We start from the raw sequence: 22,526 nt of genomic DNA, 5'->3' as shown, positions 1-22,526 counted from the left end.
AAAATGAAATGAAATTAAAGAAAAAGAGATAAAGCAACAACATATTAAGAATTAACCTCTTAGTAAAATTATAAAATATTGATGAGTTCATTTGAATTTTTAGAAAATAGAAAAGTGTTCTTCAGCGATTATGTTATATTTTTCCAAATCTCTTAATTTTGTGTTTTTACAATTTAAACATATAGGTATTGGCTTTTTAGCTATCGGAAACCATAATATATAAATCACATTATGAATAACACCATCGTTTTACGGGTTTATAAATACATTATAAGTTCTGAAACTCAATTTTCGATTCTTCATAGCAATTTTTTTGATTAATGGCCAATTACTGATTATTACATCATAGCAAATATTCAGCATCAACAAATTTATTTAACAATTAATAACACAAATTAGAACAATTATTTTTAGGTTACACAAAATAGTTTGTTGTATTTGCGTATCCATGGCAACATTTTGTCTAATCGTGTATTTTCTGGACTAATTGCATTTATTTAAGTGCGATGTAGCATTTTTCCTATAGTAGAAGAGTACATTATACTTTTTTTATTATTAATTCAATCTCTGTACAAAATCAACAACTCACTGATCCAGAATGAAATTTAAAATTTCCTCCCACAAGGAACCAAAACACACCGGTGTAGTGGTTTGCGTTTGTTGGAATAATACAGAGGACGTATTTTCTTGCGGGTAAAGGAAATAGGATAAGAAAAGTGAAATAACAAATAAAAATGCTTTGCCTTAAATATTTATTTTTAATTCTGTATTGATATACATTCCAGAGACGATCATAAACTATTAAAGTGGAATTTAGTTAATAATGAATGCTTGCCGGTAACTACTTTTCCTGATGATTTCTATCCGACTAGCATGCACTTATTTCCTAAAACTAGTCTAGGAGGCAGTAAACATCAACATGATGTCATATTGATTTCTACAGCTGATGGCAAGTAAGTTTCCTTTTTTAATTAATGAATAAATAGTAAGAATTTATGATCATCAAATTCAATAGGTTTGGATCTACAGATAGGCCTTGGCCCGATTAAATTAATCTTCCATTTATTTCATTCCGTAGCTTGGACAACCTATTGTTTTTCCGTTTCTAACTACGTATTTCAACCATTTAGACGTCCACGATTCCTTTGATTTTCCAACTTTCTCATTATGAATACCTGCAGGTGTCTTAAATTGCCAATGTTCATGATCCACCCATTATTGCAATCGTTTATTTTTTATTGATTCTGATATTAGTAGAATGTAAAATAAAATTTCTAGATTTCATATAGTAAATCACAATGGACGTATAGAGAAATCGGTGACCGCTCACGAGGGGGCTTGCCTCACAGCAAAGTGGAGTCCAGACGGAGCGGGTCTTCTAACAGGTATTAAAATTATTAGTCGTTTAATATAGCTGTTAATTTATTGATCATCTTCTTGACTATATAGTATAAAACAAAGTCGCTTTTTCTGTCCCTGTATCCCTATGTATGCTTAAATCTTTAAAACTACGCAACGGATTTTGATGCGGTTGATAAAGTGATTAAAGAGGAAGATTTATATGTATAATAACATCCATTAAATAGTAGAGAAATCAATAATATCCGAATAATCCGAAGCGAAGCGAGGGCGGGTCGCTAGTTTACCTAAAAGTAGTTTAAAAGTACCTAGTCCAATGGATAAAAATAAGCAATGATGAGACCTCCTTTATCCATTATATTCAGACAAGAGACTCTCGCTGTTCTACTGCTAATTAATTTACAATGAGAATGAATAACTGATGCTCTCTCATTAAAATTTTGATAACCTTACCGACATCGATTCACGATGACAATCAATAATGTCCAAATGACCGTCTCTTTGACTAGATATGTATATCTTACTAGCTGACCCGGCAGAGTTCGTAATGCCTCAATCGATAAATAAAAGACATATCTAGGGGACACATCAAAAGAAAAACAAAATTGTTTGTTTTTATATGATTCCGAGCTTTTTTATATTTTCTCACCTTTCAAACCTTCTCTGGACTACCACGAATAATTCAAGACCAAAATTAGCCAAATCGGTCATACATACACATACCCCGCCCTCTATCCCCAGTGGAGGGTGGGAGTTCGGCGATTTCACCCTGACCAAAAAAAAAAGCTTTTGCGCTACCGAGAACTTTTAAAAAACTCCCACTAAGTACCTATAGTATGCCTAGCATACTGGTTACATTGAAACCTTTCCAACATCGAATACATAGAAGGTAGTTAGCACAATTTTCAAATGTCGACGAATAATACTGTACTCCTTACGAACATCCAATCTATAAAATAATCAAAATGTCGGAAACAATAAAATTAAAACACTAAGCGCGAGATTAAAGCAACGATTAGCAATATGCACCTGGTAAACTGTAGTACCTGTCAATAAATTCTGAAAACAAAAACATTTTTTGTTTAAACATTTTTTAAGCCGGCGAAGATGGTTTTGTGAAGATTTGGTCTCGCAACGGTCTCCTTCGTTCAACATTGGTTCAATCGGATGTGCCATGTTTCGACGCCGTCTGGAGTCCAGACAGTAACGCTATATTGCACACAAAAGAAAACTTTCTCGTTATCAAGCATTTGAGTTCGAGCAGTAAAATTGTTAAGGTAATCCAGTGAGATTTAATTCAAATTATAGTGTTCGAGATTAGTTTCAGGGTATTTTTTTTTTGTTATCTGTCTATATTATTTATTAACTGTTTGTAAATTATATTGATTGTTTCCTGTGTATTTTTATAGTTAATCCTTTACCTATATTAACTATAATATTTTTTGTAAATGGTTTCAGTGGAAAGCTCACGATGGTCTCATTTTGTGCACGGCTTGGAACGCAAATAACAATTTGGTTGTTTCCGGGGCTGAGGATGGTTTTACTAAGGTTATTTATTTAATTTTAATTTCGTGACTTATTAGTCTAGTAGACTGATTAGTAAAAGACGGTAGACTATAATTAGAGCCTAGGTATATACAATCCAGTATATGTGTACACTGCTGTGGGAAATATACTTGCATCTTCGATGACTTTTAGTATAACAGTTGTTTGACCTCCCTATCCTTCAAACTAGAACACATGATTGTTTCACGGTAGAAACGGGCAAGCTGCTGTATCTCCGAGGATACCGCATTGTCTCTACCGGTCACCGTCCTCGTCGAGCGAATAAACCCACAGTCACAGCCCACTGAGTGTCTTACCGGATCTTCTCAGTGGGTCGCGTTTTCGATCCGGTGGTAGATTCTGCGAAGCACTGCTCTTGCTGGGGCCAGTGTCAGCAACACTCCGGTTTGAGCCCTGTGAGCTCACCTACATGTTGGGCGTAGCTGAAATAGTCTTTCAAGGCTATCAGCACAGGTAGAAAAAAAAAACCGCGGCGTGCATTCTCGCGCACTAGGTTCCAGGAAGGCGTCCTTCCTTAGAGACGGAAGCGCTCGCCACTGATTATACATGGCGATAAGACGCCCGTGACAGGAGAAAACCGACGATGGTGAGCTACCAGGCTCGATCGAACTAGACTAATTTATTGGCTGCGAAGAGGCACGGTCGAACACTTCGCGGACTTCCTTGCGTGATTGGAGCAATGCCCTGTCCTTATCTAGCAAATAAGACCGGACTTGTCATCGTCTAACATCGTGACTACGCTGAGACCAGGAGTTGGAGAAGAACTTTTGTTCGACTCCAAGCCCCGCCTTTAGCATCTTCGGCCATTAAGTTCCACATACTACCGAAAAATATCTATTGGTACCTACACAGCGCTGTATAAGTGTGTGTGTGTATTATTTATTCCTCAATAGTGGACGCAGGATTCCTATGTAATTACCTACTATAGTTTCATGTGGTTGAACAATATCGCTGCGGTTTTCATTATAAATTACAGTAATAATAAATACCGTAATAAAGTGAAATGTATTCATGATTACACGTCGTGTTATCAATATTTTGATAATAGTCAATGATACCCGAAGAAGCAGTTGTCATGTCGTAGTGCTGCGGAAATACGGATATCGTAATTTAATAGGACCAGAAGTCCCCAAAATGTTTTCTGATATATCGTAAGCACAATCTATTAAGGCAGCCCCTCTTTTGAAATTTTGTATTCAAAGGTCGCATTGCCAGTTAGATAGATAGACCTGCCTACCTACTGCCTGACTGGGATTTTCTCATTACGAAAATCTCTGTATCACTGGGAAACACAAGTTGTTATTTTATTTTCTTCATTGTAATAATATCTTTGAAAACTGAGCCTTTGCAATTTATGGAATTTTTAATTTCTCGAATAGATTTGGGATACGTTTGGTCAGCAAATCTCGGTGAGCGTGAAACATGACCAGCCTATCACCAGCGTCAGTTGGTCTCCAGCCGGCGACATGTTCGTTGCGGGAAGTTTTAATTTGACACGTTTGTGCAATGCCAATGGTGTGAGTATGAGAGAAGACGGATATTTATTTTGCTATAATAAAGCTATTTGACCAACTTAATTTTTTTTGTGTTGATGCTACGCTTTATGACTATACAGAAAACACACATTCTAAGTCGAAATTTAAATATTAATAAAATCAAAGAACTTCCCTATAAAAGTTATTTTTGTTCAAGTGGTCATACTGCTTGGATCGTCCATCAACCGGCAGTATATATGACATCGCCTGGTCCATGGATGGTACCCAGTTGGCTGCGGCTTGTGCCAATGGCCATGTCATATTTGCGCATATTATTGACAGGTAAAACAATAGTAAATCAATTTGTTGGACTAATTTTAATTTTATTATATTATAGGACTTTTTTTGTTTATTGAATACTAGAAATTCTAAAATATCTGTAAGAAAGATAATCTGTTCGGTTTTTTTATTGTTGAAATCGGAACCCTAATTTATTGTTTTCGCCATTAAATTAAACCTAAAAGTATAATATTACGTCAAAAATTGTCGCAATAAAGATACCGTCAAATCAAATGAGCCGCTTTGGAGATTATCCATAATTAAAACCAGACAGAAAAAGAAACTATCACTTGAGCTTGAAAAAGGCCTTAAAAAAATAAGACTAAATCAAGAAATCACAGACACAACCACTTAACAATTAGATTATTTATATCTACAAATATCGATGGATAAAACAATTCTTTAAATGCGGTTTGAAGAAAGACCAGAGCGATATTAAGGTTTGGGTGAAAAAATATTGATGCCATCCTTACCTAATTAAAAATTACAAGGATTAAAAATTTCAGAGAATACACATGGAAAAATTACTCCTGCACACAAATTGGTCGAAAGGTCATTTCTATCAAAGACATAGTATCAGAAGAGAACGACCAGTTGGATTATCCGGATCGAGTTATACAAATATCGTTAGGCTTCAATCATTTAGTCGTAGCTACTGTCAAACAGTGCTTTATACACAAACTGAGCTCTTGGAATACACCAGTGACTTTCGATCTTAAAGAAGGCACTGTAAGCATGATATTACTGTCCGAAAGGTAAGCAAATCTGGCGTAACTGCATTTTAGGTAGAGCATCTTTTAAATAAATAGATATACACGAAAATAAGTAGATGTGAATATTCGCGAATATTATTTTCCATTTACATTACTTTTTTTAGATTATTGCCGATCACCTACAGTGTAGGTGACCCTGATTATTCTGTGGTAGTAATCGGCTCAAGGTTGCTGTGTTCGCATCCAGTTTTTACTGGTAGAACATGACCTAAGCAACTATGATCATGTAAGATTTTATCTCTGTTGCCAAATATTATCTATTCAACAATTAAAATTATTACAGATGCCTGTGCGTTGTAGAAAGAGCTGGAATTTCAGTTTATAGTTACATGGGCAGGTTGTTGGCAAGTCCTCGTTGTGGTGGTAGATCCGAGACTCTTGGCAAATCTTCTGTGTCTTTAGGACCCGATACATTGGCTGTCGTTGATCAAACCGATCGCAAATGTAAGTAATCCATCAGTTTAACATTTCGGAAAATTTCTGGATTTTCAACAAACAGTTTTTAAATGTTAAACGCTGAATGATTGTGACAAGTAATGGACTGCGACCGACAAGTACATAGGTATCAAATCTCGTTTAACATATTATGTGTTTACCACCTCTCAAACTTTTTCCCCTATTAGTAGGGGTACAATTGAAATTTTGTCTCCACATAAATAAGATAGAGATTTACCTATAGTGACATTTTACAGTAGAACTAATTAAATGTTAAAAGGCGTAGCTAAACTAACAGTCACTATCACTTCTAAAATTACAGCTCTCAATATCCCTTCAATTCTTCCATACTAGACTTAAATACGAGTACTGGTCATAAGAAATATAATATTGATTTCATGTCACTTTCTCAGTTTTATTAGCTCGGTATTTTCAAGTCCTTGAAAATTCATTCCCGAACTTGAAAATTTATACACGTACAGCTTTGCTCTAAAATCCCGGCTGGTGAGGGTATAATGCAAGATGAAATTAATGTTTGTTAGTGCGGTTTGCTATTTGAGCGCGCCTTTTTAGTTTTAAACTGCATTTATTTACATAATATTCTTTTTTGTCTATAGTGATTCACGTTTTCGATCTTCCAACCGGTCTCATTGTGCGTAGTTCAACAGACAGCACGGTAACCAAACTCAACCACAAAATGACAGTGTCAACTATTGCTCTGAGTCAGACAGGACCAATTAACGACCGACAAATGGCTCTTTTGGACTACAATAAAGACCTATACGTAGTCTCCGTGAAAGATGTTAAGCCGAAGTTTGTTAAATTAGGTGAGTGATAAAATCGTCAATAGATATACCATGCGACAACCAAGTTTCTACAAAGATTTTTGGAATCATTCTTGCAGTTTTTATTCTTTCGTGTCACATATTTCTTTCTCAGTTACGTATCTTAAGCATAGTGTTTAAAGAGTGATTTTTACGAAACGGTTAAAAACAGAAATAAAAATGCTTAGTCGAATTACTTACGATAGTACCTACATAAATACCACTTACCACTCTAGACTAGTCTAGACTAATCTTAAAGATCAATCTATAACTAATTATCAATTGAAACTGGCGGATGGGATAGCTGAACGTTTAGACGCCACATGTTCAAGATTATAATATTATTGATTCTCTAATTTCCTACTTAGCTACGTTTTTCCCTAATTCCTAGTTTCATCTAGTACCTAGTAGATGCCAGCTAATAGGAAGCAGATGTCGCCAAGTATTCGGTACTTTCCGATTTGGATGGGGATGGATTCTAAAGCAAATTGAGAGATTGTTTCCAAGCTTCACCACATTTTTAGATATGCAGGTGTATTCATTGTGGTACCCATGAGCTCCAGTTATCGTATAGCACCGAGAGAGTCATGAGTTCGGCTACATCGTAAACACTTATAAAAATCCCACCTTGGCTCAATCAGGTTTTGAATATATAATTTAGTTTTTGTGTTTCAATATACGATCAATAACCTGAACTAAGGCTTCAATTTAATATAGCTATAATTTTAATATAGCATATATTTTAATATAGCAAGGCTATAATTTAACTGTGGAATATTTTATTATAGTGTACCTAATTATTTCTTCAAGGATCTCAAGTACTAAGCGTCGTTTGGAGCTCAGAGACAGAATTGCTAGTTGGACTACGCGCCAACGCCATTGTGGCTTGGTGCTGCCCTAGGGCTGTCCAATTAGACTGGCTGGTTCTTACTACTGTCAGTAAGGAAGTCACGTAAGTGACATTGTTTTATTACATATTTGTAAATGTAAAAGGAATTCGCTGATTGTAGGTCGCTTCCAAATTTGCATCGGATGTCTTACCGCTTTAGAGTACCTAACCATTTTTATGAAATTATGGCATAGCAATATTTAACTTTTTATTTTCTGTGAAAATAAAAACTTTTTTACTGTTGGTAGGACCTTTTGTAAGTACGCGCGGGTAGGTACCACCACCCCGCCTATTTCTGCCGTGAAGCAGTAATGCGTTTCGGTTTGAAGGGTGGGGCAGCCGTTGTAACTATACTGAGATCTTAGAACTTATATCTCAAGGTGGGTGGCACATTTACGTTGTAGATGTCTATGGTCTCCAGTAACCACTTAACACCAGGTGGGCTGTGAGCTCGTGCATCCATTTAAGCAATAAAAAAAAATTTTTTTTATACTAATTTAAATAAACATATTTATTTTATTTTAAATCTGAAAAAAAAGTAACTTACGGGTAAAACATGTCGACCGAATCAATTATGATTCAAGATAATTAACATTAGAGACAGCAAGGGAAATTAGCGTAACAAATGTGTTTCATACTAATTTTAATTGGCATAATTCCTTTTAATTATTAGGAGCTATACTTAAATCTTATTTTTGGACGTATAATCGAAATCGACCTCAAAGCTCATTTGGTGTTAAGAGATGACCGAAACTTATAGTCACGCTTGAGATATCAGATTAAATTTTTTAACAACCCTGCTATCATGGCGTAGTCGAACAGAACGTGACACGGCGAAAGATTGTCTTCAGACTTCAATCTAAGAAATACACATGATAATCGCTGAGTTGTAACAGACCTAAAACTGTTTGTAGGGATCTGGGACGCAACCCGTGTATCCTAAGCGAAGAAGATGGCATCGTTCGTATATGTAAGGGTAATGGCTCGGTTGTTCACATATCAATCGCAGCTTTCCAAGAGAAATTACTGAAGTATGTGTCAACGAACATGTGGCAAGATGCTCTACAGGTAAATTGGTGTGGGGATATCTGTTTTTTTTTGGCATACAAAACTCATTAATAAATCTAATTTTCTCATCATCATAACTTAATTAAAACTGCGACAATTTAAAAACTGAAATAATATTTCATTACTGAAAAGACTTCCGGTGCACAACTATATAGAGCTCTTATGCTCGTAATAGCCAGGCCGTAGCTCTTTTTAGTCTTTAGAAATTATCACACAGTTGCCTTAGAAAAAAAACAATTAGTCAGTAAACCATCGAAAAAAAAAACACGTGTGGCCCTCGGGGACTGCCGCAGTAAAGCTATTGCATAGCATTTTTTATCAACTTATGCAATTGGACAATAATAATTTAATATTAAAACAATAATAAAATAAGACCACGCTATATTCATAAACATTAACAAAAACAAAACATTAATTACTGTCCCCTTCACACTCATAAGCTAGACCGCGCGAGAGAGAGATGGGCAGACTTTTCATGATGCGCATGCAGTGCGAAGTCACGCCTCATGCTTATTCACAAACACTACACAAGCGCAACTCGTGAATGTGTTGAACGCGAGCTACATGGTAGGCGGAGTGGGGTGTTAGGTTTTATTTTCGTTACGGAATTTCTTGATTCGGTCGCCGCGGTCAAACCCCGCCATAAAAGCTATGCAATTGCTTAAAAGGTTATTTCGGTATTTGAATTTGATTTTGTATACAGCTCTGTCGCACTGTTGAAGACGAAACGTTATGGGCATGTCTCGCGGTGCTGGCATGGCAACACCATCAGCTGCCGGTGGCAGAAGAGGCCTTTGCTCTGATACGCCAATACCATCAAGTTTGCTATATCCAGCACTTAAGGGTAAATATATTCACTGCTCAAATTAACAAGCAGGTCAGCTGGTTGTTTCTGCAAGGCCATGTTACGATTGATCAGGGTGCTTAGTGCGAGTTTTTTAACGTTCTCGATAGCGTAAAAGTTAGGTCATATTTGTATGAAATGGGATCGTTTGGGTACATTTGCCGTTAGGGGCGCTGTTCCAACTGCATACAAAATTGGTTCTTAACTTTTACACTATCGAGAACGTTAAGAAGCTCGCTGGTGTTAAATCGTCGTCGTAGATCATAGAAATCACAACATGAATACTAATTATCTTGAAACATGAGATCGGAGTTATAGTAATAGTTCTATTTTTCTAACTGGAAAGGCAAAAGTATCATACCATACAGCCTAATCTTTTATCTTTTTTTTATGAAAAGTTATAATATGAAGTGAAATAAAACAAAGTTCATTAATTTGAAACATTAGATGATCAATTGGCATGAAATTAAATGAGATAAGAAAATGGTGGTTATTTAGGTACTAAAACTTTTTCAGTGGACTTTTTGGAGGACCCGAGAAGCTACGTCCAGCGGCTTTGTTTCATTTTCCCATATTTGTGCACTTTTACAGATACTAAACAGTTAATATACCACCGTTATTCCATATTTAAACCTGAAAAAACACTAAATAGACAAAATAAAACAATTCACACAACTTCGCTCCTCGCGTTCCCGTCAAAAATTCTCGGAGTCTCAATTTGATTACATGTACCTAATGACGACGGCGTATCGGAATGGCAAAGGGAGCCATGACTCAGCTCGGCAAAATCTGGAAAGACCGTAAATTACCCAGAAAACCAAGATAAAACTGGTGCTCACTCTGGTCTTATCTTATCAGAGAGACTATTCGTGACAGGAAAGATCGAGGGAAAGAGACCGCGCGGGCGCAGTCCGACAAGGTGGTTCGACCAAATCCGCACACCACTTGAGATCCCATTTCCACGACGCCCTTCATGCGGCCAATGATCGGAGGCGCTGGCGGACATTACAAGGAGTAAAATCATGTCCAAGTATAATGGTCACGACCCTCAGCATTGAGGAAACGAGGCGAGGAGGACCTAATGACTGCTCCCCCACTTACCTGCTTTAAATAGCTTTACTTACTAATCCAATATATTATATTTGTATTATTTTTTCCAGAGCAATGTACCAGAAAAGCTGAGTGCAAGTTAACGAAACAATTTTTTTAGTAATGATTATAAATTATGACGCAACGAGATCGTTCTTTAAATATTACTTTTATAAAGAATAAATGAAAAAGCTTAGTATAATATTTAAAAAAAAACGAAGTTTTATTTCGAAATTTGGTGATAAATATAGTCAGTCTTATAGATTAATTCACATTCAGTCATATATTAATTACTGCTCTTATTTATTGACTGACATACTTTAAGTAGGTACTTATTTATCGATAATATAGGTATTAAGCACGATAAAAAATGGATAACAGTATTTAAAATGAAGTAATCACAAAATTATAATTCAACATTGAAAGCTAGATGCAGCCTAGCGACGCCTAATTTTTATTAATAATTCACTACAATTTCAAATGAGGTCGGCTGTCTCTGATTAGGTACACCTCGTCAGAAGTTAGGCTGGTTAGTGTTACTCGCCCGTGCAGGCTTATCTACATAATCTTACCAGTAAATTCAGTCTAGAATTATTTGGAAAGGACAAGATAAATAACATTAAGTGCCAATCTGAAGATAGGACCGTCATACATGCTATCTACAACTTTACTATTGAGAACTTTACCACAAGGTGACCTACGGTATCCACTTTGTACTGTTTATTGGCATTTTTTGCTGTCTATTGCAGTAGATATAACCTAAGTTAGACCGCGAGCTCGTCTAAATCGCGACCTAAATTAAGCTATAAAAAATTGTTAATGTGCATGTGAACCACAACGACCTACCTATAATGCATGAAACTACATATTTATCAAACTATACGTCTTACATAGTAGGTACGAGAGCACGTTTCGGTAGCAATAAAGAGTACGGTACGGTCTACTCAGTTCAATAGTTCACCAATCACCATTCAGTGTTCATCATGCTTACGTTCATTCGAGCTCGAAAAATTTGTTCAATCATTCAATATTCAGTTGTTTTGTTCGCGTTGTCGTAGAAGGATGTGTTGCGATTAGATTGAGTTTTACGAAAAAGTTATAATTCCAATGAAGTTTAATTAAAAAATGAAAAACTGACTTAAATTAGATGCAAATGAGAAAGTAGAATTTTAACATTAATATAAAATGTAAATCGACACGTGCCCTACATTATTACTAGCGGAATAAATTTTGAAAGTGTACGTACGTTTCTGAATAAATCAACTTTCTGTGAAAATGTCGTTTAGAGGCATTGTTGTAGTGTTATTTTTAAATGTGCGTTTTTTCGCAAACTGTAATGTGTACGATAATGAGATAAACGAACATTCCTTGGAGTTGACCCAGTCCTTGAACTTGGCTCGACAAGAACTCATCCAAGAGGCTTGCCGACGTTTTTCTCGCAACTACAAATTGGATGACCTGCAACCGGACCAGTTAAGGCATATATTGGTTGATGATGAAAGGAAACTGCTATATTGTTATGTGCCAAAGGTTTGTGCGATTCTCACAATTATATTTAAAAAAAACGTAATTAAATTACAATCATTTAAAACGAATGAGAAAACACCAAAAAACTCCGCTCAACACTTCAAAGTTTCTAAAAACTACCATGAACTAATAGACAACTATCAATGTTCAAATGGTGGTCAATTACTTTAAATTTTAGACATTTCAAAATATTAAACATCTGAGTTATTCAATTTTTTTTTCAACTAAACCTTTCTAGCGGTATATTGATTTGATGTCAAATACACTTATCAAGCTGAACAAATTTTACCACAAAACTTAATTAAACTATTTAATTTAAAACATAATTTAATTTATTAATTTAATTGTAACTATTTAATTTAACTTGTGGAGGCTTGTGGAGAGTATTAAGCGATAGGCAGCGGCTTGGCTCTGCCCCTGGCATTGCTGAAGTCCATGGATGACCGTAACCACTCACTATCAGGTGGGCCGTATGCTCGTCTACTTACAAGGGCAATAAAAAAAAACTTACAGTGTGACCTCCTCATTAGTGCCAGCTAAAGGCTAAAACAGTTTCTCTAGAATTGTCCATTATATCAAAGTACTTCCTATTATCTAGCTATATAATATTATCCAAAACAATAATAAAGTAACTAAAACTACCTTAAAACTATTGTTGATTGAATAGTGTAGTCACTGTTGCACAAATAAAGCACATTTTGAATTGAATAAAATTACAAACAAAAAGCACTGGTTTCTAGGTGGCCTGTACTAACTGGAAGAGACTTCTCCTCATATTGGCTGGTAAATGGAATAACACAGATGTTCTATCAATTCCGGGGCATATACCTCACTTACCCGGAATGTTCAAGGATCTCAGCATGGTGACTGCACAGGAACGCGAACACATGCTAAATAATTACCATAAGATGGTGTTTGTTAGGAATCCATTTGAAAGATTACTGTCGGCTTATAGAAATAAACTGGAGGGTGATTCACCAAGTCAATATTTCCAGGTGAGCATTTTCTCATTTTTCAGATTAAAGGAATGAGTATGTAACTGGGTACCCTGTTCTTCTTTTTGTAGAAATTTAAAAGTTGCTAGAGAAACAATCTTTTCCAGAGGCCAATTTTGACAGATTATATTTTTTTAATAATAGATGCAATAATTTTGATTTCTCTACCAAACAAAACCGCCATGATCATTTTGCATTAATGTGTTTAAAATCTGAATAATTATGGTCTAAGTAATTGTGATAGACATTGTTACTACCTAACAGTTTTAATAGAACTGTAAAATAATAATAAAAAATAACATTTTGTTACACATTTTTATGGACAATAATTATGACCTATTAATATCTAATATATTATATACTAATCACTTTTTTTTTTCCTACCTAGGCTGATAGCCTTGAGAGGCTATTTCAGCGTAGCCATAACTAGTAGGCGAGCTCACAGGGCTCAATCCTGACGACGTTGCTAACACGAACCCTAGCAAGAGCCGTGCTTCGCAGAATCGACTTTGAAGTAGTCGCGGCCTAAAGGATAAGACGTCCGGTGCATTCGTGTTGAGCGATGCACCGGTGTTCGAATCCCGCAGGCGGGTACCAATTTTTCTAATGAAATACGTACTCAAAAATTTTCACGATTGACTTCCACGGTGAAGGAATAACGTCGTGTAATAAAAATCAAACCTGCAAAATTATAATTTGCGTAATTACTGGTGGTAGGAACTCTTGTGAGTCCGCACGGGTAGGTACCACCGCCCTGCCTATTTCTGCCGTGAAGCAGTAAGGCGTTTCGGTTTGAAGGGCGGGGCAGCCGTAATAACTATACTGAGACCTTAGAACTTTTATCTCAAGGTGGGTAGCGCATTTACGTTGTAGATGTCTATGGGCTCCAGTACCCACTTAACACCAGGTGGGCTGTGAGCTCGTCCTTCCATCTAAGCAAAAAAAAAAAACACCGGATCGGAAACGCGAACCACTGAGAAGATCCGGCGAGAAACTCAGTGGGCTATGTCTATGGGTTAATTTACGAACGATGACCGGTGCTTGAGGTACCCAAAAGCACCGTTAGTAGATCGGGAGGAGATAATCACATAAAGGCACAACAAGTTTAAGTTTAACTCCCCTTTCGTTTTGGTGAAGCTAGAAAAGATTGCTGGAAGGCTTTCCAGATGGCCAAAAGAGCAATGCCTTCACATAAAAAAAACAGAAAGAGGATTTCATCAAAATGAGTAGTACTACACGTATCTTGGGAATTTAATATAAAAAGCGATTTAAGGAGAAATTGTTTTACGCGCTTTTTAAGAAGTCCCGTGATTACTTACATGAGCCAACATTTAAATAGTCTGTGTAAAATAATCAGAAATGAATAGGAAATACGATTCTGACTTTTCCCGCGTACCATCCATCCATCCATCTGTTAGTATCATATCAACTTACTTCCTATATTTTCCAATTAATTTGTGTTCATTTATTGCACAGACGACCAAAGCGGTGCTAAAGGAGTATTATGAACCTTCATGAATAAGTAGCACCACCCGGTCTATTTCTGCCGCGTATCATACATTCGCTTCTGTTTGAACGCTAGCGACGACCGATATACTAAATACAAATTAAAACTTTGACCTGTGTTCAAGATGGCGGCATTCATATCCGGTAGCCACTTAGCTGTAGCTGAGGCGTGAGTTGGTTCACCTGTATATGCAATACAAAAAAAAAATGGTCAACCTGGCGACAACAGTTAGCAGACACAGAATGACCTCAGCACGTCACCAGTTTGAAATAACTTCATACTTTCAAACAAGAGCGTCTGATGGGTTTATGGGCTTTACAACACTATACCTTAAACTTCACCCAGGAATTAGCTGGAAATAAACCGTCTTTACATGGCTTACTTTACAGCTAATAAACATTCAAATAGAACTCCTTAACATAACTGCATAATTATTTAATTATTTATTACACTTCATGTAAAATTTACATTGGCGGACTTCATGCCTAAGGAATTCTCTACTAGTCAACCAAAGGTAGTGCAAAGTAAATAAATGGTAGGTGCAATGAAATTTATATTAAATTACAAATACATGCACAGAAATACGTACATACCATACATAATAATCATTCTATTTATAATCTATCTCGGTACGTTCACACTTTCACTATTGTTTGTTCGAAATATACTTTTAATCTTATAGATCGTGAAATGGTGCATCTAGTACAACTGAATTTTTTTGTGTATATCTTCGTAAAATTCCGCAACAAGCATTCTGTTACTCATCATTAGAAAAGACATACATTTTATTTAAGTTGGGATATGGGATACTAGACAAAGCACTTCTAATATATCGATATTAAAAATTACAAATTTAGTTTAATATTTGCTTCGGAAATAATATAAGACTAATTTGCGACGCATTTTTATGCGAATAGAAATTCGGCTTACATGCTGATTTGTTAATTAATTTCGCTTGCCATTACCGAATCAAGACATCCGGGCGCTTCTTTTGATTAATTAAGTATGTGCTATCTATAAAACCGTCCATAAAAGTTAAAGTAGAAAAAAGTTATATGATCTGTACTCTGAAAAAGCCTATAATAATGATGAAACATTTCATCAATATGTCAGGAACTATTCAAAAGTATTTAGAAAAGTTTGTTTAGCGGCAAAATCTTTACATTTAAGTGATTGAAACATCATCAGTGACTTGGAACATCATTGGTAGAGAAAGTGGAAAAGTCAGAAATAGCCATCAAGAATTCTCATTAAAAATAGATGATAAATTGGTAACTAGTCGTGAAGATGTGGCTAATGCTTTTGAAAAGTTTTTCTCTGACATTCCAGTTTCGACTACCACTTCTCTAAATTCATCCCCCACAGCAGCTGAAATATTATTGCATAACCATGTCAACAAATGTAATGAAATTTTTAAATTTAAGAAAATTAATTCAAGCAATGTTATAAAAAGTTTTAATAGCCTTAATGTAAAAAATACAGCTGACTTGTGGGGAATATCAGTAAAGGTTTTGAAGTCTGTAATAGACATTATTGCTTCTCATCTTGTTAGTATTTTTAATGATTGTAATAGGTTTGGTGTATTTCCTGACTTAATGAAACATAGTAAAGTGATTCCTCTTTTTAAATCTGGTAGTACTGATGACCCCTCTAACTATAGACCTATTTCAGTACTCCCTACGTTGAGTAAAATCTTTGAAAAAATTATTTTGACACAATTTTTAGAACATTTTAATTCAAATAACCTGCTTCATAATAAACAATTCGGGTTTACCAGGGGTCGCTCTACAACTGATGCAGGTGCTTATCTAGTCAAAAATATTTTTAAATCATGGGAGGAATCACATGATTGTTTTGGAATTTTCTGTGACTTATCCAAAGCATTTGACTGTGTTGAACATGAAACATTGGTGAGGAAACTACATCACTATGGTATTAGGGATGGTGTATTGGAACTTATTACTTCCTATTTATCAGGACGGATACAAACAGTAGATGTGAAAGGTAATAGATCTTCAGGCACCTTGTTGAAAATGGGTGTACCTCAGGGTTCCATTTTGGGTCCTTTTTTATTTCTAATACATATATATAAACGATTTACCTAGTTTTATTGAGTCCCGACACGAGGTCGTATTATTCGCAGATGATACATCTTTATTATTTAAAATTAAACGACAATTACAAGTCTATGACGAAGTGAATGATGCGATTTCGTGTGTGGTTCATTGGTTCCGTATCAATAACCTATTATTGAATAGTAAGAAAACTAAATGTATTAAATTTACTTTAAAATGTATTAAACCATCTTTAAATGTGAGACAAGTGGATAGTGATGTAATTGTTTCTGAGGAATCATTGGAGCTTGTTGAGTCAACCGTATTTCTTGGTATAACAGTGGACTCCAAACTGCAGTGGGGACCTCATATTCATAAATTGGCGAGTAAGCTCAGCTCTGCAGCATACGCAGTAAAAAAAATTAGAATGTTAACAAACGCGGACACGGTTCGCTTAGTTTACTTTAGTTACTTCCACAGTGTCATGTCCTATGGCATTTTGCTATGGGGCAATGCGGCCGATGTAGAAATGATATTTATTCTGCAGAAAAGAGCTATACGTGCTATTTATAACATGCACTCAAGGGAATCCCTGAGGGAGAAATTTAAAGAAATTAAAGTTCTCACTATGCCATCCCAGTACATTTTTGAAAATTTTATGTATGTTCGTAAACATATTGAGGAGTTTCCTAAAAAGTCGGACATACATAATAGAAATACTAGGAACAAACACAAGCTTGTTGTGCCGATGAGTAGGTTACATAAGATACGAAATTCATTCGGGTGTTTGTCTGTGCGCCTGTACACAAAAATCGCACAAGATGTTCAGAACCTACATATACATAGGTTTAAGAAAACTGTTAAAGAACATCTGTGCAATAAAGCTTACTATAAAGTCAATGATTATCTAGAAGATTGCACAAAGTGGGAATGAGTTGCTCGCTCCGGGCATTTCAATATTGTAGTAATTGTTACGTTATAATACTCAATGTAAAAAATTCATATTTAAAAAAAAAATGTAATATTAACAAATTAATAAATAATAATTTCTTATTAAAAAAAAAAAAAAAAAAAAAAAAAACATGCCCGCTGAGTTTCTTGCCAATTCTTCTCAGGACGGAGGCTAGTTCTTGTGAATTGGCGGTAGTTCTTTTGACGTTCAACAAGTATGTACTTTCATTTATGTTGAATTTTTTTTTTTTTGATTTGATTTGATTTCATAAACGAGGCTTAAGAACGTGTGTCCTTGCCATTACCGTTGCCCATGGGCAGCTGTGACTAGTCTTCATCAGCTCGACCGTAAGCATATCCTCAAACATTGCAATAGAAAATGAAATGCGTTTACAATTTGAAATAATAAACATAATTTAAATCTTTATAAAATGAATAAGTTCTGGTAAACTCTTTAACACGTTGACTGCAGCGTAAAGTTACCGTCGCCCGAAACATATCTTGTTGGATCCCCCGGATTCGCTCTCGGTGCTTTTAGACCTCTCAAGCACCACCCTGCTTATTTCTGCCTTGAAGCAGTAATGCGTTTCGGTTTGAAGGGTAGGGCAGCCGTTGTAATTATACTTGAGACCTTAGAACTTATATCTTAAGGTGGGTGGCGCATTTACGTAGTAGATGTCTATGGGCTCCAGTAACCACTTAACACCAGGTGGGCTGTGAGCTCGTCCACCCATCTAAGCAATAAATAAATAAAACACCGTCCTCGTCGAACTCTTCGATTACGTTCGACGAGCGAACTAACCCATAAACACTGAGTTTCTCGCCGGATCTTCTCAGTGGTTCGCGATTCCGATACGGTGGTAAATTCTGCGAAGCACTACTCTTGCTAGGGCTAGTGTTAGCAAATTCTCTCAGGTTGAACCCGTGAGCTCAACTATCCGTCCGGGGCGTAGCTGGAATAGTCGCTTAGGCTACCAGCGTACAGGTAGAAGAAAAAAAAACGTTGACCGCCATGTAGGTCACCGGTGTCCGACGTGGCGCATTAAAGTAATTATTTTCGCTCTTCGATCTTATTACCTAGTAGAATATCTAATAGGCTCTGGGAAAGACGAATCCGAAGATACTTAGAATGCATCTATAATATACTATAAAATTCATTAACAAACAAAAGAAGGCAAAGCTAGGCAACCCAGGTGCTTGGTTATAGAAATCGACATAATTACTTTAGTGCACCACGTAGGTCACCCGTAACCTACAAAATGGCAGTCAACGTGTTAAAGGTGAATCCGCATTCATTATCATCATCATCATCATCATCATTCTCCTGCCCATCTCCCAGTCACATGGGGTCGGTGCATTATGTTTTTTTTCCTTCCATACGCCTCTATCATATACAATTTATTCGCTCACTCCCCTCTTACACATATCGTCTTTCACGTAATCCGTCCGTTTTTCTTAGGTCTACCTCTACCTCTTGTAAATCATTTACAATCCATATTCTGTTTTCGATTTGCGCATATTCACTAACGACGATAACTAGACAGACAAGGCGATCTGTGTGCTTAGTACAACGTAAATGCGCCACCCACCTTGAGATATAAGTTCTAAGGTCTCAAGTATAGTTACAAGTTAAAGTCCAATGGGTATGTCTTTAATTTTATCTTATGTGCTTTTAATCGATTAAAATCGATTTATTAACTCATTAATGTAATATAAAACATATAAATAAAACATTTTAAGTATTCTCAAGTACTGAAAATGTTTTATTTATATACTTAAAATGTTTACTTAATACGTAAAAGGTTTTGATGCTGGCAATATTTTGCCCGCAAAAATCAAAAACCTTGTTTTTTCAATAAAGTTACTTTTTTTAAACTACTTATTGTAAACTGTAGTGGCGCCCATTTGGAACAAAGTAAATGCATATTTATTTATGGCAAAATTAATGCTCTAAGTATTTTTTCTCTAATCTATTGTCCGCTTTGGGCCTGAAATGGGCATTCCCCTTTGAGTTTACTTTTACGCTATCGAGAACGTTAAAAACTCGCACTAAGCACACTATATAATACTTATATGCTTTCGTTTGTTGCTTAAGATAATGTAAAAATATTTTAATCTAAATTTCTAAATTAAAAATGTCTTCCCAGACCAAAAAAATTAAGAGCGTTCGTTCGTTGGATGGGTCCTGTTCGTAATTGTGCTAACACAATGGAAACTGGAATCACAATTCACCCACACTCTGATTGCCGACGTAAACCTGTTTTACGTGAATATTTATTCGACTGGACGATTGTTTACACAAATATAAAATCATATCCCTAATATTTACTAATGATTGAATATTCGTTTAACATGAAAACCGAAATGATTAGATACTATTTAGATTATTTTTTTAATAACATCGAAAAAAAGTCTACCGTTCTCAAATTGAGTTTATTTGTTTTGACTTTCTAGGGAATGGAAAAGAAAATGCAACTAGTTTTTGAATAGTACTAGTGAACTATTTAAAAACATATCCCTCATGGTAGTAGGACGTGTTTGGGCCTGCAATGATTGGCCTCTTCTTTTTTCTCCATGGTACGTCTGCTGCGGACTAGTGTTCCTTTTATGAGGCAGTGACTGTTCCGGGCGGGACAGTAAAACAACATAAATAAGATTGTAGGCAGAGGAGCATACGACACAACTGATCTGATTCTGAGCGGTTACCGTCGCCAATGGACTTCAGAAATGTCAGGGACAGAACCAAGCCGCTGCCTACCGAAGTTCTAGTCAAGTTCAAGCTGAGCGCTTAAGTTTGCAATGTATTATAATCTAAGGTCTTCGGTAACCGCAAATCAGATAGCCCGCTTAGAATAATAACAAATAGTTTTCAAATTAAAATATTTTATTAAATATTTGTTCAAAAACCGAAGCGAAGAACCATCGCATTTTAAGAAGCATTAATATGGAAGCATAATTAACACGTTACTATTATGTTATTTAAATGTTATCAAGGTTCAACAGGATGCTAAAATAATTAATTTTAGCTAAAATTTTTTGCGATCATTAGTTTTTAAAATGCTAAAGCCAGTATTTTCTCTTTTACGAAAATAACATCAAAAACCATTCTGACGTTGAACAGAAATTTAGTGGACATAGGAATATAAGAAAAATATAAAAGAAATTACTTTTTTTTATTGCTTAGATGAGTGGACGAGCTCACGGCCGACCTGATGTTAAGTGATTACCGGAGCCCATAGACATCTACAACGTAAATGCCGCCACCCACCTTGAGATATGAGTTCTAATGTCTCCGTATAGTTACAACTGCTATCCCACCCTTCAAACCGAAACGCATTACTGCTTCACGGCAGAAATAGGCAGGCAGGGTGGTCCTCAGAGTGGACTCAAAGAGGTCCTACAAGAGGTCTTAAACAACAAATAAATGTTTTTAGTAAAACGTACCGTCAATCGCGCCTTTTGCAGTCACAATTGATTCTATCTAGACAGTAACAAACATTCGATAAAAATCCATTGTATAGGAATGGTATTTACTAAACACACTTTTTTTTTAATAATTTAAATGAGATCTCTTGGACTATAATTTTCCAAAAAATTACTAAAGAAACTTTGCTCTGAAACGGTCGCATAAACACCTAATTGCTTATGTGAGTGGACGAGCTCACAGCCCACCTGGTGTTAAGTGGTTACTGGAGCCCATAGACATCTACAACGTAAATGCGCCACCCACCTTGAGATATAAGTTCTAAGATCTCAGTATAGTTACAAAGAATGACAATTTGAAAAGGACAAATCAAGAGTTTGATTTTGTTTTATGTTATTCACATTGTATGTATAAATGCCTTTGTATTTTCATATATGTATGTGTATTAATTAAGACCTGATTATCAATAACAGGGACTTCGAGTCGTATTAGACAAATATTTTAGTCTAGTAGTAAGCTGCACTGAATGATGATCGTTGAATATGTATTCAGAAATGTTAAGGTCTTGTGATCTTTAGTATGTAGGCTTCTGTCCTAGAAAGTAGAACGGAATACGGATAGCTTTACGTCAAAAATAAACATTTAAGGCCAAATGTGTCAGTCAAAAAGATGAACGATAAATAATGATGTGCGTACGAAAACAAATTAATTATTCCGGTGGCCTTCCTTGTTCAGGCAAATTGATAACAATTGCGTCTTACATGAAATCCAGTAAACCTATGAACACGACCGTGACCTGCCTTAATGGATGACTTTATTCGTTGTTACGGAATCCTGATGTACTTACTTACCAACTTACGTAAACGCTTGGGTCTATGGTATACGTATATCTATCTATTTGTAATTAATTTGCTGCATTTAACTTAATATTGTGCAAAATAGGTCTCCCTATTTCGAAGGTCCAAGATCTTCGTACAAAAGGTTAGGGAACAATACTTAGTTCAAGTATTGTGCTTATCGCAAAAATATCCATAATAATATACACTAATAACACCGAAAACGTATCTTAAAAAAAAAAAACTATTCCTAATATTGGCTGAATGGACTATACTCCCTTTACCAGTATAATTAAAAAAAGAACAGAGTTTTATGATATCCTATAAATACTGACTTATGTAAATGAAACCTTTATACGTACAAACAATGTCGATATTTAAAATTTGAGCAACGAGTGTGACTTATTATATATTACTGCAGGAAAATATTATAAATATGCATCACAAATTTAAAAATCTCGATTCGCATTAACATTTTTTTTAAATTATTTGTAGTTTCAATGAAAAAACTGTCATTTTTCAAATCTCAGGGACCCGTTTTTTTTTTTGCGAATCAAAAGACTAGTAGTAA

General features: G+C 35.6%; 2 protein-coding genes across 3 annotated transcripts in view; both read left to right on the top strand.

Moving 5' to 3' along the window:
* The first annotated feature begins 429 nt into the window (after positions 1–429).
* LOC101739045 (intraflagellar transport protein 80 homolog) lies at positions 430–10,829 on the top strand. 2 transcript variants are annotated; one of them, XM_004930826.5, is made up of 14 exons: positions 430–693; positions 786–953; positions 1,279–1,385; positions 2,458–2,636; positions 2,818–2,907; positions 4,305–4,442; positions 4,618–4,742; positions 5,246–5,494; positions 5,796–5,956; positions 6,565–6,774; positions 7,582–7,723; positions 8,575–8,728; positions 9,432–9,572; positions 10,733–10,829. In XM_004930826.5, exons 1-14 carry the CDS (start codon positions 599–601, stop codon positions 10,763–10,765), a joined length of 1,992 nt encoding a protein of 663 aa, XP_004930883.2. In that variant the 5' UTR covers positions 430–598; the 3' UTR covers positions 10,766–10,829. The 2 variants fall into 2 exon arrangements, with proteins under 2 accessions (XP_004930883.2, XP_037877855.1); XM_038021927.2 differs by lacking the exon at positions 430–693 and having other exon boundaries at positions 812–953; positions 1,290–1,385.
* Positions 10,830–11,076: 247 nt separating this feature from the next.
* Positions 11,077–22,526, top strand: part of LOC101736901 (carbohydrate sulfotransferase 11) — a 40,482-nt gene continuing 29,032 nt past the window's right edge. The window contains exons 1-2 of the mRNA XM_004930980.5: positions 11,077–12,191; positions 12,929–13,183. Of these exons, the coding sequence (XP_004931037.1) occupies positions 11,937–12,191; positions 12,929–13,183 (510 nt within the window). The 5' untranslated portion in view covers positions 11,077–11,936. The remainder of the gene's footprint in view (positions 12,192–12,928; positions 13,184–22,526) is intronic.

This window comes from Bombyx mori, chromosome 4, assembly GCF_030269925.1.
Source record: "Bombyx mori chromosome 4, ASM3026992v2".
Taxonomy (NCBI): Eukaryota; Metazoa; Arthropoda; class Insecta; order Lepidoptera; family Bombycidae; genus Bombyx; species Bombyx mori.
Note: the sequence above shows the minus strand (reverse complement) of the source record. Positions and strands in the feature narration are given on the sequence as shown.

Excerpts from the sequence above, each read along its gene's own strand:
- LOC101739045 (XM_004930826.5), top strand. The coding sequence starts at position 599 with ATGAAATTTAAAATTTCCTCCCACAAGGAACCAAAACACACCGGTGTA. Across the intron at positions 2,908-4,304 it reads CTGAGGATGGTTTTACTAAG|ATTTGGGATACGTTTGGTCA; the intron begins GTTATTTATTTA and ends TTTCTCGAATAG. Across the intron at positions 5,495-5,795 it reads ATGATATTACTGTCCGAAAG|ATGCCTGTGCGTTGTAGAAA; the intron begins GTAAGCAAATCT and ends AAATTATTACAG.